General features: G+C 46.0%; 1 protein-coding gene across 7 annotated transcripts in view; it reads right to left on the minus strand.

Annotated features, from left to right (window-relative positions):
- MAG (myelin associated glycoprotein) overlaps positions 1-4,658 on the minus strand; it is a 69,399-nt gene extending 64,741 nt beyond the window's left edge. For 2 of the 7 annotated variants that reach the window (XM_081920636.1, XM_081920637.1), the window contains exon 1: positions 4,409-4,658. In XM_081920636.1, coding sequence (XP_081776762.1) covers positions 4,409-4,577 — 169 coding nt within the window. In that variant the 5' untranslated portion in view covers positions 4,578-4,658. The remainder of the gene's footprint in view (positions 1-4,408) is intronic. The other 5 variants (XM_081920642.1, XM_081920639.1, XM_081920644.1 and 2 more) reach the window with 4 other exon arrangements.
- Between the last annotated feature and the right edge of the window lie 10,289 nt (positions 4,659-14,947).

Genomic DNA, 14,947 nt, shown 5'->3' on the forward strand with positions numbered 1-14,947 from the left:
GAGAATCTACTACCTTCTGAGGTAGGTCTGTTCCATCGCTGAACAGCTCTTACAGTCAGAAAGTGCTTTGTAATGTTTAGCCGGGGTCTCATTTCTTAGCATTTGAATCCATTGATTCGAGTCCTACCCTCTGGAGCAGAAAGCAACTTCCCTTATCCCTGGCCCACTGGCTAAGCGGGCTGGAGTTGGCGGAACTTGAAGGGAGTCCCAACTGGAGAGCCAACAGGGCAGTCACAGTTGTTTTAGCAGCAACAGTAATCCGGCAGGTAATGTTTTTCCTGTCACGGGGGTGCTGTGACAAGAAAGAAGCCACATGCTGAATTATCTACTCACTTCAGGCAACGGCTGAAAACAACACAACGTGGCAAAAAGTTCTGTCCTTAGGCTGCAGTGCTGGAGCAAAACACTCCACCAAACTCAACCCAACAAATCTTCAGAAGGCAGCAGCATCTTTTCCAAGGCTGCCCAGCAGCAACCAGTGTGTCTTTTTTGTCAGCCATCCAGCTGTGTATGTACCTTGCTGAACAGCATTGGCTGCACGTCCAGAGGAAATGCAAGATAATTGTGATAGGGCAACCTGCAGCTAACATCCAGTATAAACATATGAAATAGCTGCCTTGTACTCAGAGCATTAGTCCATCTACTCACTGTGTCCCCCTGACGCAGCCTGAGATCCTCTGCTCTTGGAAATGCGAGAGATTCAACCTAGGGCATTTTAAACATACGTTGCAAAATGTATGGTGCACATGAAACGCTTAGAATCCAGTAGAAGAGGCTGCTGAACCAATTCCTTTCTGGAAGATTAGTGCTGTGATGCCCTCCATACTATGCTCAGGTTGTATATATGGGTAAATATAACCTAAAGATGCCAGAGTCTGCATTCACCTTCATTCCAGACCTCAGAAAAGTGCTTGAAACCACCACTGACGTGTCTCGCTACTCAGAGACCTGGTTTGTGCAGAACAATATGTGTTTTTGAATAGGCTAAAGGTTTTATGATTAGCCACCGCACCAACCCAGAGAATTTCAAAATTTGATGAAGGCTTTGAACATTCAGATGCACACACACACCCCTTGCCCATCCGCTCTGCAATTTGCAAAACAATTTGCCAAGAGTGCTCCCTTCAGAGACAAGATTCTGGCTCTGGCATCCTGGCTTTCCTGGTTATTGCTGAAATGAATTGGGAGGGTGGGGTGGAATTCTCATGCAAATTGTGGCTTATCAAATTTACTTGCAACGGAAACCGCAATCTTGAAATGTTTATTCCATTTTTCTCCATGCCACATTCCTGGCAATGGGCACTATTCGATTTAAGAGTTTTGGGAACACCAGCTGAAAAAGTGTCAAACCCGACCACTGAACACTGCAAACGATTGCCTCTCAGCACCATGTTTTAAAACATTTCCAAATGTATTGTTCATATACCAATTTCAAATGGCTGACCTACTTTCAGAATTCAGTTTCAGTTCTGCTGAATTAACCCTTTTGGATCCGAAGAAGACCTGTTCCTTTGCACCATTCCTGGCCACTTGCTCTAAGCTAAATATTCTCAAATTCTGCACTCTGAAGGGCTACTAAATGTACAAAAGGAAAAAGAAGCTCACCATTAAATTTACACACGACCTCCCCTGATTAGTAATGGGTGACAATGTCCATTTCGGTTTCTAATCTTTCCAATGTTAAGTTCAGTTCTCAACATTTTCAGTTTCACATTTTTTTAAATATAGTTCTCATGAAAATTCATCAACATCTTAGAAAGCGTGTCTCCTAATATGCCCAAGGCTGTATGCGATATTACCTGAGATACACATTTTAGAGCAATTTCCCCTAAACTCATGCATCTTTGCCTGTTTTTTCCATGAATATACACCCAAGTACTGTATATGCATTTTTTGGGTGCATTACTTAACTGGAGAATTGTATCACAAAATTTGGATAAGTATGAATTCAGAAGGTTGCCTGTGTTTTGGTTCACATATTGTTTCAGAGAGTGTGAAGTAGATAAGCTTGCCTTTAAATGTGGACTGAACCAAATCCCTACTCATGATGCAGACATGCAGCAGGATGGTGCAAAGTTGACTTTAACATGGAGTGGAAGGGAGGAATGCCATTTTTAAAAGACTCTTATAGGACTCACAAGCCATTGACTCAGCATTCATCCTGATCCACATGCAAAGTGGATACACGTCTTCCCATCAGTGCCAGCCCAAGATATTTTGGCACTTCAGGTGGACACACACACACCAAATGGCACCTCCCTTCTTGCTCTGACATCGGGATCTGCCGCACCAATGAATCCTGTTACCTGAGGCAGTCTCCTCACCTTGCCTCATGGGTGGGCTGAACCTGCTTCCCATCAATTGTTCATTCATCCCACCCTTTTCAATGCATTTCCCCATTACTTTTCTATCAGCAAAAGGGCATTTTAAATTTAAAAATGACATGGGTGAGAAGGCACTTTCATAATGCAAACATAAACTTCTTAAATCCCTCCTGCATGACAGTGACCTCCTGGAGGGGGCACCCTCATAGGAATATTTTCTGAAAATAATAAATATATAAATAACCCTAGCGCTAGGGCTCAATTTCAACCATTTCTGCAGAGCGCAATTTGTCTAGTTGCAAGAACATTGCCCCCACCCCCGCCAGAAAGGAACTGTCAAAACTGTGATTCTCAGCATGCGATCTTGAATGAACCTGTCCCTTTTTCTATCACTTCAGGACCAAGGAGCTGTAGCTCCTTGGTGGAGCATCTGCCTTGCAAGCAGAAGGTCACAGGTTCAATCCCCGACATCTCCAGGTAGGGCTGGGATAGAATCTTGTCTGAAACCCTGAGAGCTGCTATCAGTCAGTGTAGACAAAGTTGAGCTAGATGGACCAGTGGTCTGACTCAGTCTAAGGCAGATTCCTATGTTCCTATGTCTCCACATTCTCCTGCATGTAGATCACTGGAACATACAAACCTGACTTACACTAAGTTAGACTACTGGTCCATCTGACTCAGTATTACATACCCTCCAGCATTTCTAAAATTAATTAATTTATTATTATTATTATTATTATTATTATTATTATTATTATTATTATTATTACAATAACAGTGCCCCACCCATCTGACTGGGTTGCCCCAGCCACTCTGGGAGGCTTCCAACATAAATAAAAACATAATAAAATATTAAACATTAAAAAAACTTCCCTATACAAGGCTGACTTCAGATATCTTCTAAAGGTTGTATAGTTATTTATCTCCCTGGCTTGGGGGTCACATAACTCCAGTGCTTTTTTCTAGGGGTACGCATACCCCTAAATATTTTGTGCATCTAAGTTTGGCCTCATTGAGGGGCAGTATTTCAGTATGAGTAGGAAAATGAGAGTACCCCTAAACATTTTTAATAGAAAAGAAGCACTGCATAACTCCATACCCTCCAACATTTCTCCAAAGAAAATCAGGACATCCTATGCTCGTTGACACTGGTTCTGCTTCTTATTAATTTTTTATTAAATTTATATACCACCCTTCCTCTGACGAACACAGGGATGTTGAATGTTTGACTAGGACCTGGGAGGCCAGGGTTCAAATTCCCACCTGGCCATGAAGCTCGCAGGCTGACCTGGGGCCAGTCGCTGTCATTCTGCCTAACCGACTTCACAGGGTTGCTGCGAGCATAAAACAGAGCAGGGAGAACCATGTACAGTGGTACCTCGGGTTAAGAACTTAATTCATTCTGGAGGTCCGTTCTTAACCTGAAACTGTTCTTAACCTGAGGTACAACTTTAGCTAATGGGGCCTCCCACTGCCACCGTGCAATTTCTGTTCTCATCCTGAAGCAAAGTTATTAACCTGAGGTATCATTTCTGGGTTAGCGGAGTCTGTAACCTGAAGCGTCTGTAACCCGAGGTACCACTGTACGGGGTCTTGAGTTCCTTGGCATATTGTAAATAAATCAGTTCTAACAGGGGTCTTTCCCAGCCGTACCTGGACCTGCTGGTGATTGAAGTTGCATCTTTTTGCGGGTGATGCAGGTATTCTGCCACTGAGCTAAGATCTTGCGAACACATACCACAAAAATGTCTCCCCCTGACTCTTCCCCTTGATAGTGAAGCAGTAGGCAGGCTTTATCCCACATATTGACTGAGTTAAGGTGGGGTTCCACCAAGGGACAGATGCCACAGTTGTGGCTCATAAGCTAGAAGTTGGCTACCGCTGCTCCGAACCGCAATCTCCTTTCCCCCCCAAAGCTATAAAAATACCTTAGCAGCTGTCTTTTGATTCGAAACTGCTCTCTGACTCTGCTTGGAGATCAATCCATGCTCTGACAATACACAAAAAAGAACCAGGTCCTTTGCCCTCATCGGTGAGCCTTCCCACAGAAGCCCCTCACAAAAGTAAAATAAAACGGCACTCACCCAGAATCTGAGGATGGGCTTCTCGTGAAATCGCTGCTGTCCTTCCTCCAGCAAATACGTCCCGGGAAACCAGACAAGTCCTCAGACCCAGCCAAGGGTACCAGGTTATGCCAGCCTCAGTGGCCAGCCAAAGCCAAGGCAGATCAGCCCACAAGGGGAAGCTGAGCATCCAGAACAATGAGCCCCTGTGTACACTTTGGGCGTAGAGGGAGCAGCAGTGGCGAGATGTCAGGATGAAGTGATGCACACAGATGTGCCAGACGTGGAGATCGGGCTTAAGTATTGAGGGAGATGGGGGCAGGGAGGACCGGAGGGTGGGGTGCAAAACACCCAGGAAAGGAATGACTTGCGGAAGTAAACAGAAGTCTAGGATTGGGTTGCTTTGTTAAGCAGAAGAAGAAGAAGAGTTTGGATTTGATATCCCGCTTTATCACTACCCTAAGGAGTCTCAAAGTGGCTAACAATCTCCTTTCCCTTCCTCCCCCACAACAAACACTCTGTGAGGTGAGTGAGGCTGAGAGACTTCAGAGAAGTGTGACTGGCCCAAGGTCACCCAGCAGCTGCATGTGGAGGAGCGGGGAATCGAACCCGGTTCACCAGATTACGAGTCCACTGCTCTTAACCACTACACCACACAGGGGTCCTGTAACTGAGCTGGGGGTGTTCTCAGCGGGTGGCCCAGGGGCCTGAGCCCCAGGTCTTTTGCATCAGGTCCCTGATCTCCTGCCCCCTCCTTTCCCAAGGGGCACACCTCGGTGGCAGAGCAACTGTCTTGAATGGAGAAGTTCCAGTGTTCAATCCCCAGCAACTCCAGCTAGGGCTGGGAATATCTCCTGCCTGGAGCACTAGAGAGTCGCTGCCAGTTAGTGTAGGTAGCACCGAATGGATGGAGCAATGTGCAAGGCATCTTCCCATTTTGCCTTTTAAATTTTTTTTAAAAAGAAATATTCTTTTGCTTACTGGGTATACTGTGGAGCACAGGGATGGTAAGATCCAAGGTCTTGGACACCTTAATTCTCCCAGAGGCATCCAAGCATGTAAACAGGCACATGCTCATTTGCATCCTGAGCCTGTGCCTAGCTATGCTCCTGATACCATGGATAAAAATCAAAATATAGCAGCCAACATGGAGTGATGGACAGCAGAGCTCTGGCTTGAATGTGGGAAATCTGGACTCAGATATCCATTTGGGGTCTGTTTTAGAAGACATGTCTCCATGTTAAATCCATGCGGGGGTCTGGATAACATAGATGCTTGTGTGGGGGCCAGTCATACAGGCTGAACTGACAAAAGCAGCACTATTTTCCTGGCAGGGTTTCGGTTCTGCAGATCCAGCTCAAGGTTTCGATCCTCCTGTCCCATTTGGGGTGTCATTTAGCTGCATATGGAGGCATTTCCACAGGACACTTTCTATGGTGGAGATGCAGGACCTGCTGCCCTCCAGATATTTTTGGACATCCCAACTCTCATCAGCTCCAGGTAGCATGGTCCAAGCGGTAGATTAGTGGTAGAGCATCTGCTTTGATTGCTTGATTATATTTCTATGTTGCTTTTCATGCACATGCATTGCAAAGCGGCTTATGAACAGTAAACAACAACAGCATAATAGAACTTCATATATACAACATAAATTGTAACAATTCCTCAGTAAAACAATTATACAGTAAATCATCAGTAAAACAATTGCTGTCTATAAAGCACTATTAACAAAATGACGGAGGGAAATAAGCTAAACAGCACCATTACGACAAAAGTCATATACTGTACAGCATTCAAAACGTACTACAGCATCATGATCCATAAAACAATATTAACAACATTAACAGAATAGCAGCCAAAAAAATAAACTAAGCACAATGGAATTCGTGCACACACTCTCCCAATGCACGCAGAAGGGTCTCAGGTCCTGGGCTGGCAACCCCTGCCAGAAACCTTTGAAAGCTGCTGCCCTGACAAAATTGCAGCTCCCTGTGAAGAGGGTTTGGTTGTTAAACCAATCCCTCCTCACGAGGAACTCTGAGAATGTAGCCCTGTCACGGCTGCAGAGGAAAACAGAGCTGCGTAAAAATTGTATGCCCCTAATTTATTTATGCATATGTAAATTTGGAAAGGATTTCTGCAATTCACATAGAAAGACTTCTCACCATAGTGGGGGAAGGGGGCCTACTGTGCTGTGTCTGGGCAGCTTCAAGGCTTTCAGGGAAGTTTTTATAGTATGGTGTTTTACAGTCATACCTCGGGTTACAGCCGCTTCAGATTGCGTTTTTTCAGGTTACGCACCTGCCGAAACCCTGAAGTACCGGAACGGGTTGGTTTCGGCGGTCGTGCGTGCGCAGAAGTGCTAAATTGCGCTTTACACATGTGCAGAAGTGCCGAATCGGTTGTGTGATAGGAATTTTATAGTCTTAGATATATGGCAACGTTCATAACCACACGTACATAGATCAGCACAGGAAAGCCAACCTGGAACCATTTTGATTCCTAAACTGAGCAAATGTTTCTCTGCATGGTCAAAATGGAAAAGCTTCCCCATTGTCTCTTCCTTCACAAATCCTGTCTTAATCTGTGTTTGAATAAGGGTGTGAGCCTTATCATTACAAGACTGCCCAGGCTCCCCAAGAAATCCAATCAAGTAACCTGCCAGACAGGAAATAAACAAAGCGACAGGAGATAAACTGTGACAAGAGAAAAACAACATTTAAATTTCTGTGATGTAGGTGGGATGTATCTGAGGGGTGGTCTTAGGTTACACCCCTTCTGTGATGTATGCATAATGTTTCTGGGGGTGGTCTTGATCTACAGAATGGGAATTTCAAAAGTCTTTATAAACCCTTGCACAGCATTGTTCTGGGTCCTCTTCCTCTCCTGCGTGTGAGGGGAGCACCCTGTTGCAACAGATCAATAAAGATCAAGCTTACTAGCTGCTTTGCTTCTCAATATTCTCTGGTTGGCCTCTGTTATTTTCTCCTACCAATAGGGAACCTATGTAAGGACTCTATATGGGCTCTTGGATACCCCATAAGGGAAAAGGGCATATTTTTATTTACAACAGTTGTGAATGTGCATCCCGCATGGATCACGTTTGCAACCCGAGCGTCCACTGTATTATGTTTTTAATATTCTGTTCGAAGCCGCCTAGAGTGGCTGGGGAGGCCCAGCCAAATGGGTGGGGTATTAATAATAATAATAATAATAATAATAATAATAATAATAATAATAATGTTTTTGGTCATTAAGGCACACTTGGACTAGACAGAGGACTGTCCTCTTATAAACTAGGGCACACCTGGCCATTGCTACTGAACGGGATGGGGAGTAGAATAGTCCTGAACAGGACCCCAAACTATATTAGGGAAAGGGAAGATTCCTGCATTGCAAGGGGTTGGGCTAGAAGGCGCTCGGGTTCCCTTCCAACTCTGCAATTCTACGATTCCACCCAGCGCATTCTTTGACCCGAGATTTTTCTAATCTTCTTTCACTCCCTTTTCATAAGGCTGAACTCAGCTGCCGAACAGGCACTTGGGAACTGTAGTCCGCTCGATCCACAGTCTGCCTGACGAGCAAATGAGAGGGAGAGAGAACTTCGACTCCCGTCAGGCAATTCCCCATGACCATCCACCCCTTGGCCATTCTGATTGGAGAAAAAATGTGAAGAAACCCCGCCTTTCGCCTTGTCAGTCTTTGGCTCCCGCTCATTGGACGAGAGGCTTCTATGTGGAGAATGTATAGCAAATCGCGTGCCTTACCGTGTCTTAATGGGCGGGACCCAGTGGGAGAAAGGGAGGTGGGAGGGGAGTTGCCCAGGTTGCTGCTTAGTAATGTTTTCCCCCTAGAATCTTAGAATTGTAGAGGAGGAAGGGGACCTTAGGGTCATCTAGTCCAACCCCCTGCAATGCAGGAATCTCAACTAGATTATGCGTGACAGATTGCCCTCCAACCTCTGTATCCCCCGGGAGGGCATTATTCATTTATTCCATTTATATGCCTCCTTTTTCTTCCAAGGAGCTCCAGGAGGCGTGCATGGTTCCCTTTCTCCCCATTTCATCCTCACAGCAACCCTGTGAGGTAGGCTTGGGCTAAGAGATTATGACTGGTCCAAGTTCACTCAGTCAGCTACATGGCGAGGTGAGGATTCAAACCCTGGTCTCCCAGGTCCTAGTCTGGCACTCTAACCATTAACAGCACTTAACCGGCATTACTTGAGTTGGTTTCAAACGACCAATACAATGTACTTGGCCTATCTAAAAAGTAATATGGAAACAAGCAAGTTCAGCATCATAACTCACTTCAGTAAGAATATAATGGAAGAAAAAAGGGGAGGGGGACTACAAGTGGTCTTGGACAGAGTGGAAAAAAATATGTGGCCTACCAGGTGTTACTGAACTATGAAACAGAAGCTAATTTGAGGGATAGTGCCTCAAACAGCATTATGCCTCAAGAAACTCCAGGATCGGTAGCAAACGTGTGTGCAGCTTCGGAAACTAGCAATGGAAGCAATAAAAAATCCCCCCCCCCCGCCGCTCTTTTGTGTCCGGATTTCCACTTTTTGAAATATGGCAACCCTAGAATAATAGGAATTCTCAGTACCACTAGAAGAAAGTCCTCTGCCAGGGAACACAGAGGTCAGGCAGGAACACAACAAATGCCCCATGGTGCCTGTCCAGTCAACTTGCCCCTCCTTTATTTTTATTAATGTTGCAAGTTGTTTGGGTGTGAGGGTTGGTGGGCTTTTTGGTTGGGTGATCTGCATTTTTTTGTCTGTGTTGTTTTTTTATGTGTGTGTAGATGTTCTGCCTTGAATGTTTTTTGGGGAGCCTTCTAAGCATTGCCAGTTTTTCTTCTGCAAAATGGTTATTCTGTGGTGCGCCAAACACAACTCCTTAGATTTCTAGATGTGTCCCCAGGCTCAGAAATGTTGGGGACACCTTGGTTGGACTCAGTTCTGGACTACAAGGACTGGGGAGGCCTGGGTTCAAATCCCCAAATTGCCACCAAGCTCACTGGGTGACCTCAGACCAGTCACTCCCTCTCTCTGTGCCTAACCTTCTTCACAGGGTTGTGGCGGGGATAACATGGGGGAGATCAAAGTATGCTGCCTCAAGGTCCTTGGAGGAAAGGTGGCGTTAAAACATATATAATAATAAATACACATACTAGTTAAGCTGTGTGCACACCATACAATTAAACACTTTTAAAGCACGTCTTCCCCCCAAAGAAACCTGGGAACTGAAGCCCTTTGAGGGGATAAACTACAGTTCCCAGGATTCTTTGGGGGCAAGGCATGTGCTTTAAATGTACTGTATGGTGCGAACACCACCTAAGTCTGGATGTAGTCATCCGCCCCAGAGACAATTCCATAGGATTGTATCGAACTAAGTTCTACTCAAATGTAGACCCATTGGAACTGATGGACATAAGCTACTCATGTGCATTAAGCCCAATGGGCCTGCCGTGAGCAGCATTGGATACCACCCAGAGATGGAAAGAAGATAAAGTCCCGACCAGAGAAGAATGGCAGATCAAGTTGATGGATTATGCCAAAATGGCTCAAATGACTGGAAGAATCAGAAATCAGGAAGACCACATTTTTAATAAGGAGTAGGGAAAATTTATAACTTATCTTAAACACCATTATAAACAGTTAAAACCATTACAGTGGTACCTCGGGTTACATACGCTTCAGGTTACATACGCTTCAGGTTAAAAAGGTAAAGGTAAAGGTACCCCTGCCCGTAGGGGCCAGTCTTGACAGACTCTGGGGTTGTGCGCCCATCTCACTTAAGAGGCCAGGGGCCAGCGCTGTCCGGAGACATTTCCGGGTCACATGGCCAGTGTGACATTGCTGCTCTGGCGAGCCAGAGCTGCACACGGAAACGCCGTTTACCTTCCCGCTGGTAAGCGGTCCCTATTTATCTACTTGCACCCGGAGGTGCTTTCGAACTGCTAGGTTGGCAGGCGCTGGGACCGAGCAGCAGGAGCGCACCCCGCAGCAGGGATTCGAACCGCCAACCTTTCGATCAGCAAGTCCTAGGCGCTGAGGCTTTAACCCACAGCGCCACCTGTGTCCCATACGCTTCAGGTTACAGACTCCATTAACCCAGAAATATTACCTCGGGTTAAGAACTTTGCTTCAGGATGAGAACAGAAATTGCGCAGCAGCAGCACGGCAGCAGCAGGAGGCCCCATTAACTAAAGCGGTGCTTCAGATTAAGAACAGTTTCAGGTTAAGAACGGACCTCCAGAATGAATTAAGTACTTAACCCGAGGTACCACTGTAGTGGGTTTGGAGTATCATTTGTAGTTTAATGGCAAATTTTGGATACAATGGAGAGATAAAATATATGGATTGTTGTAAAAGATGCAGAGAAAATGATTAACAATAGGACCCACAAAGGAGAGGAGGGAAGTCCAAGAGATTAATTGGAATCTTGTTTTTATGTTGTATGTTGAATATGTGACTGTCAATTTTAATCTGAAAAGCCAAATAAATAATTTTTTAAAAATAATAAAATTGGATACCACCATAGCAAATATATATATTTCAAGGCCTCGTGCCGGATCTCTCAACTCACCCGCTGCCTGTTAGCAAAGAGAAATATTAAAAATGAAACAGACACCTGAGGGATGTGCCTGGTTTCTCTCCCAGGAGCCAAAGGCTAGGAGTTCTGTGCCCTGGGCAGTGGGAAGATGGAAGTGCCCTTTGCTGTCCCTGGCACAGGGCGAGAGAGGGCTGTGTCAGTCACCCACTGTGCCATCCCGAGAGCTGGAGACAAAGGCCGCGGTTGTGAGCAGGCATGAGTCAAGCAACGGCTACCGTGCGCACCAGGGTGATTCATTGCGAAGACAAAGGCTGCAGGGACTGTTTGCCCTGGCTACTAAGTCATAGCAGTTGGCAGCAGAGAATTGACCTATTGTCTCCGAGAGAAGAGTGTGGATGTTTTCTGCGCACTGGAGGGGCCTGATAGTTTAATTGACCCCAAAGGCATTCTGGTTTGAACCAGCTGCCTGGATCGCCCCTGCGTCCACCCCCTGCCACATTATTTGTAAATAAGCAGACATATAGCGGGGAGCTGGGGAACCTGTGGCTCCCCAGGTGTTGTTGGACTACAACTCCCATCACCCTTGGCCATGATGGCTGGGCATAATGGGAATCTTGAGTCTACAGCTCCCAAGATGTGTTGGGGGCAGCCGTGTGCTTTCAATGTATGGTACGGATCTGACCTAGTTCTTCTTGTCTATGGATCTCCATTCACCTTGTCTTGTCAGCTGCTTGGAAACATGTTAGTTTTCCTGATAGCTAGTTAATTCTGTGTTTCCCGTGTGGTGTAGTGGTTAAGAACAGTGGACTTGTAATCTGGTGAACTAGGTTCGATTCCCTGCTCCTCCACATGCAGCTGCTGGGTGACCTTGGGCTAGTCACACTTCTTTGAAGTATCTCAGCCCCACTCACCTCACAGAGTGTTTGTTGTGGGGGAGGAAGGGAAAGGAGATTGTGAGCCGCTTTGAGACTCCCTAGGGTAGTGATAAAGTGGGATATCAAATCCAGACTCTTCTTCTTCTTTCCGTTTTCTTTTGAAATGCAGTCTCCCATTTTTTTTTATCTCTCTCTGCTTCCTTCTTAAATTGATGTGCTTAACTGGAACTCTGGAGGTGAAAAATGCCACCCCACAGACTGCGTTGGGCACACATTGGTTGCTGCCAGTCAGAGTAAATGGTAAAAGGCTGTAAATGGTACCAGGCTAGATGGACAAACGTGATATAAGGCAGTTTCCAATGAACTGAATCTGGTCACCCTAGTTCTGCCCCTTAACCTGAAAGCAGGGATGGAAGGAGCTATCAGTTTCAGTTCTCTCTTTCCCCCCATCTTGAGTTAAAATTCTCCACATTTCTGCAGCAATTTTTTTTAAAAAACCCTCTTGAAAATTCTTTAGCATTTTTAATTTTTTTGGCAAATTTCTCCTAACAAAGCACATTTTGTATGCAGTTTTGACTGGTGTGCACTTTTTTTGCAAGCAATTTCCCTAACATGCCTTTTAAAATACTATTTTCACTAAAATGTTTGTTGTTCTGTACACATCTTATGTAATTCACTTAATATGTGCATTTTTTTGTAAACATCGTTTGGTTGGGAGAACCGCATTGCACGATTTGGGTCAGTGCAGATTTCAAAGGATGGCTGTGACTCATTGTTTTGCAACGTGTGGATTTTATAGATCTGCCCTGAAACGGGAACTGAATTAAATTCGTTCTCTCTTTCCCCCGCCCCTCAATTTCTACCTGGAAGTGCGACCAGTTAAAAAGCAGATAGGAAAGCCTGTCACGCTTGTGGAAGACCTGGTTCAGGGTTCAGCCAGTGCAGCTGATTAGCTGGATCTATTGTCATCACTAGTCCCTTGGAGATGTCAGACAGAATGGGAGGAGCTTGGGGAGCTGATGCCTGACCACCCTGGGGAGGGTCCTAGCGGGTTGCTTGGAGAGGGAGTGTTGGTTGCCACTGAACTCACTGGGTGATTGTACCTGCACCTGCAAGCCAATCAAAATCAGTGGATGAGTGCCTTATACCACAGTGCCCTCTTGTGTTGTGTTGGTGTGCTAACATGAACATGAAGCTCCTCATCACAGCCTCCATTGTGAACCAAACTACTTATTCCATCAGTGAGGGGACCTGTGGCTCTCCACATCTTGTGGGACTCCAACTCCCCTCAGTTCCAGCCAACAGGGACAATGAGAGCTGAGGTCCAACATCATCTTGAAGGCCACAGATTCCCACGTTAATCACACTGCTATGAAACATGCTTAAAATCTCCTATTTTGAAAGGAAAGCAGCCTGATCCTGATTCTGCTGGAATCTGCCCTGAGGCTATTTGCCCTTAAATATCATTATAAGCGACGGGACGGGGTGGCAGTGTGAGTTAAACGACAGAGCCTAGGACTTACTGATCAGAAGGTCGGTGGTTCGAATCCCCGCGACGGGGTGAGCTCCCGTTGCTCGGTCCCTGCTCCTGCCAACCTAGCAGTTTAAAAGCACGTCAAAGTGCACGTAGATAAATAGGTACCGCTCTGGTGGGAAGGTAAACGGCGTTTCCGTGCGCTGCTCAGGTTCGCCAGAAGCGGCTTAGTCATGCTGGCCACATGACCCAGAAGCTGTACGCCGGCTCCCTCGGCCAATAAAGTGAGATGAGCGCCGCAACCCCAGAGTCGGTCACGACTGGACCTAATGGTCAGGGGTCCCTTTACCTTATCATTATAAGCGGTAAATAGCATCTTTGGGGAATAGTAACAGTGGGTAAGCAGGAAAGTGATGCAGGGCCTTGATCTGGAACGTGAATCCTGTGCGGTTTCTTTTCTTTCAAAATTGGCAGTGTTAAGCGCACCTTTTTAAAAAAGGTGATTAATGCAATGTGTAGTTTGGCTTACTTACTTGATACAGCACAGCTACTCCTGGTACCAGAGGAGTAGCTGTCCTTGGTCATGGGTGGTCAAGGACCTGTTACTATTTCTGCAGCAGGGCCCCTGCCTCCAGCATCCCAGACCAGACATAGGCAAACTTGGCCCTCCAGATGTTTTGGGACTACAGTTCCCATCATCCCTGACCACTGGTCCTGCTAGCTAGGGATGATGGGAGTTGTAGTCCCGAAACATCTAGAGGGCCGAGCTTGCCTATGCCTGTCCTAGACCTTCCCAATCAACATGACAAGGGAACCCTTGGGCAACTTAGAGAACACTTCTGGCCCTCTGCTCTGATTGGAGACAATCAGTGTGAAAGGACATGAGTCAGCCGCTGAAGACTGGCTCCTAGGGTCACTCAGGAGAAGGTGCACAGGAAGAACATGGAAAAGGAGTTCTGTATGCTCCAAAGCTAAGCATTTAGGGACACTGAAAACGCAAGGTGCTTCAAAAGAAGGATGTGCAAGTTCTGTTACGTGCAGTGGAAAACACAGCTCCGAAACACGATACTGGAGCTTTCCAAACCATTTGCCCATGTATGTGCACAGAAAATAGCTGATTGCTGAAAGACAACACATGGAGATCTGCATAGATTGTTGCAATGCATCCCTATAATTATTTTTATTTCATAATCTTAAGAAGGCTGTATAATCTTAGAAGAGGTGTGTGGCTGTGAGGGGGCATGGCTGTGAACAGCTGAATTTCCCACTGCATTACTGCCTGTTACTGTCCCAGCTCCTGCCAACCTAACAGTTTGAAAGCAAGCCAGTGGAAGTAGATAAATAGGTACCGCTGCGACAGGAAGGTAAACAACCTTTCCATGTGCTCTGGTTTCCATCACAGTGTTCTGTTACACCAGAAGCGGTTTAGTCATGCTGGCTACATGACCCAGAAAGCTGTCTTTTGACAAACACTGGCTCCCTCGACCTGAAAGCGAGATGAGCGCCACAACCCCAAAGTCGCCTTTGACTGGACTTAACCATCCAGCGGTCCTTTACCTTTTTACTGTACAGCATCACTCCAACCAACACAGATTTCTAGCCCTCCCCTCCCTACGCACAGCTCCAGGGCCCAAGACTGACTCCGAAGGCA

Source organism: Podarcis melisellensis, assembly GCF_964234715.1.
Source record: "Podarcis melisellensis genome assembly, chromosome: 8".
Taxonomy (NCBI): domain Eukaryota; kingdom Metazoa; phylum Chordata; class Lepidosauria; order Squamata; family Lacertidae; genus Podarcis; species Podarcis melisellensis.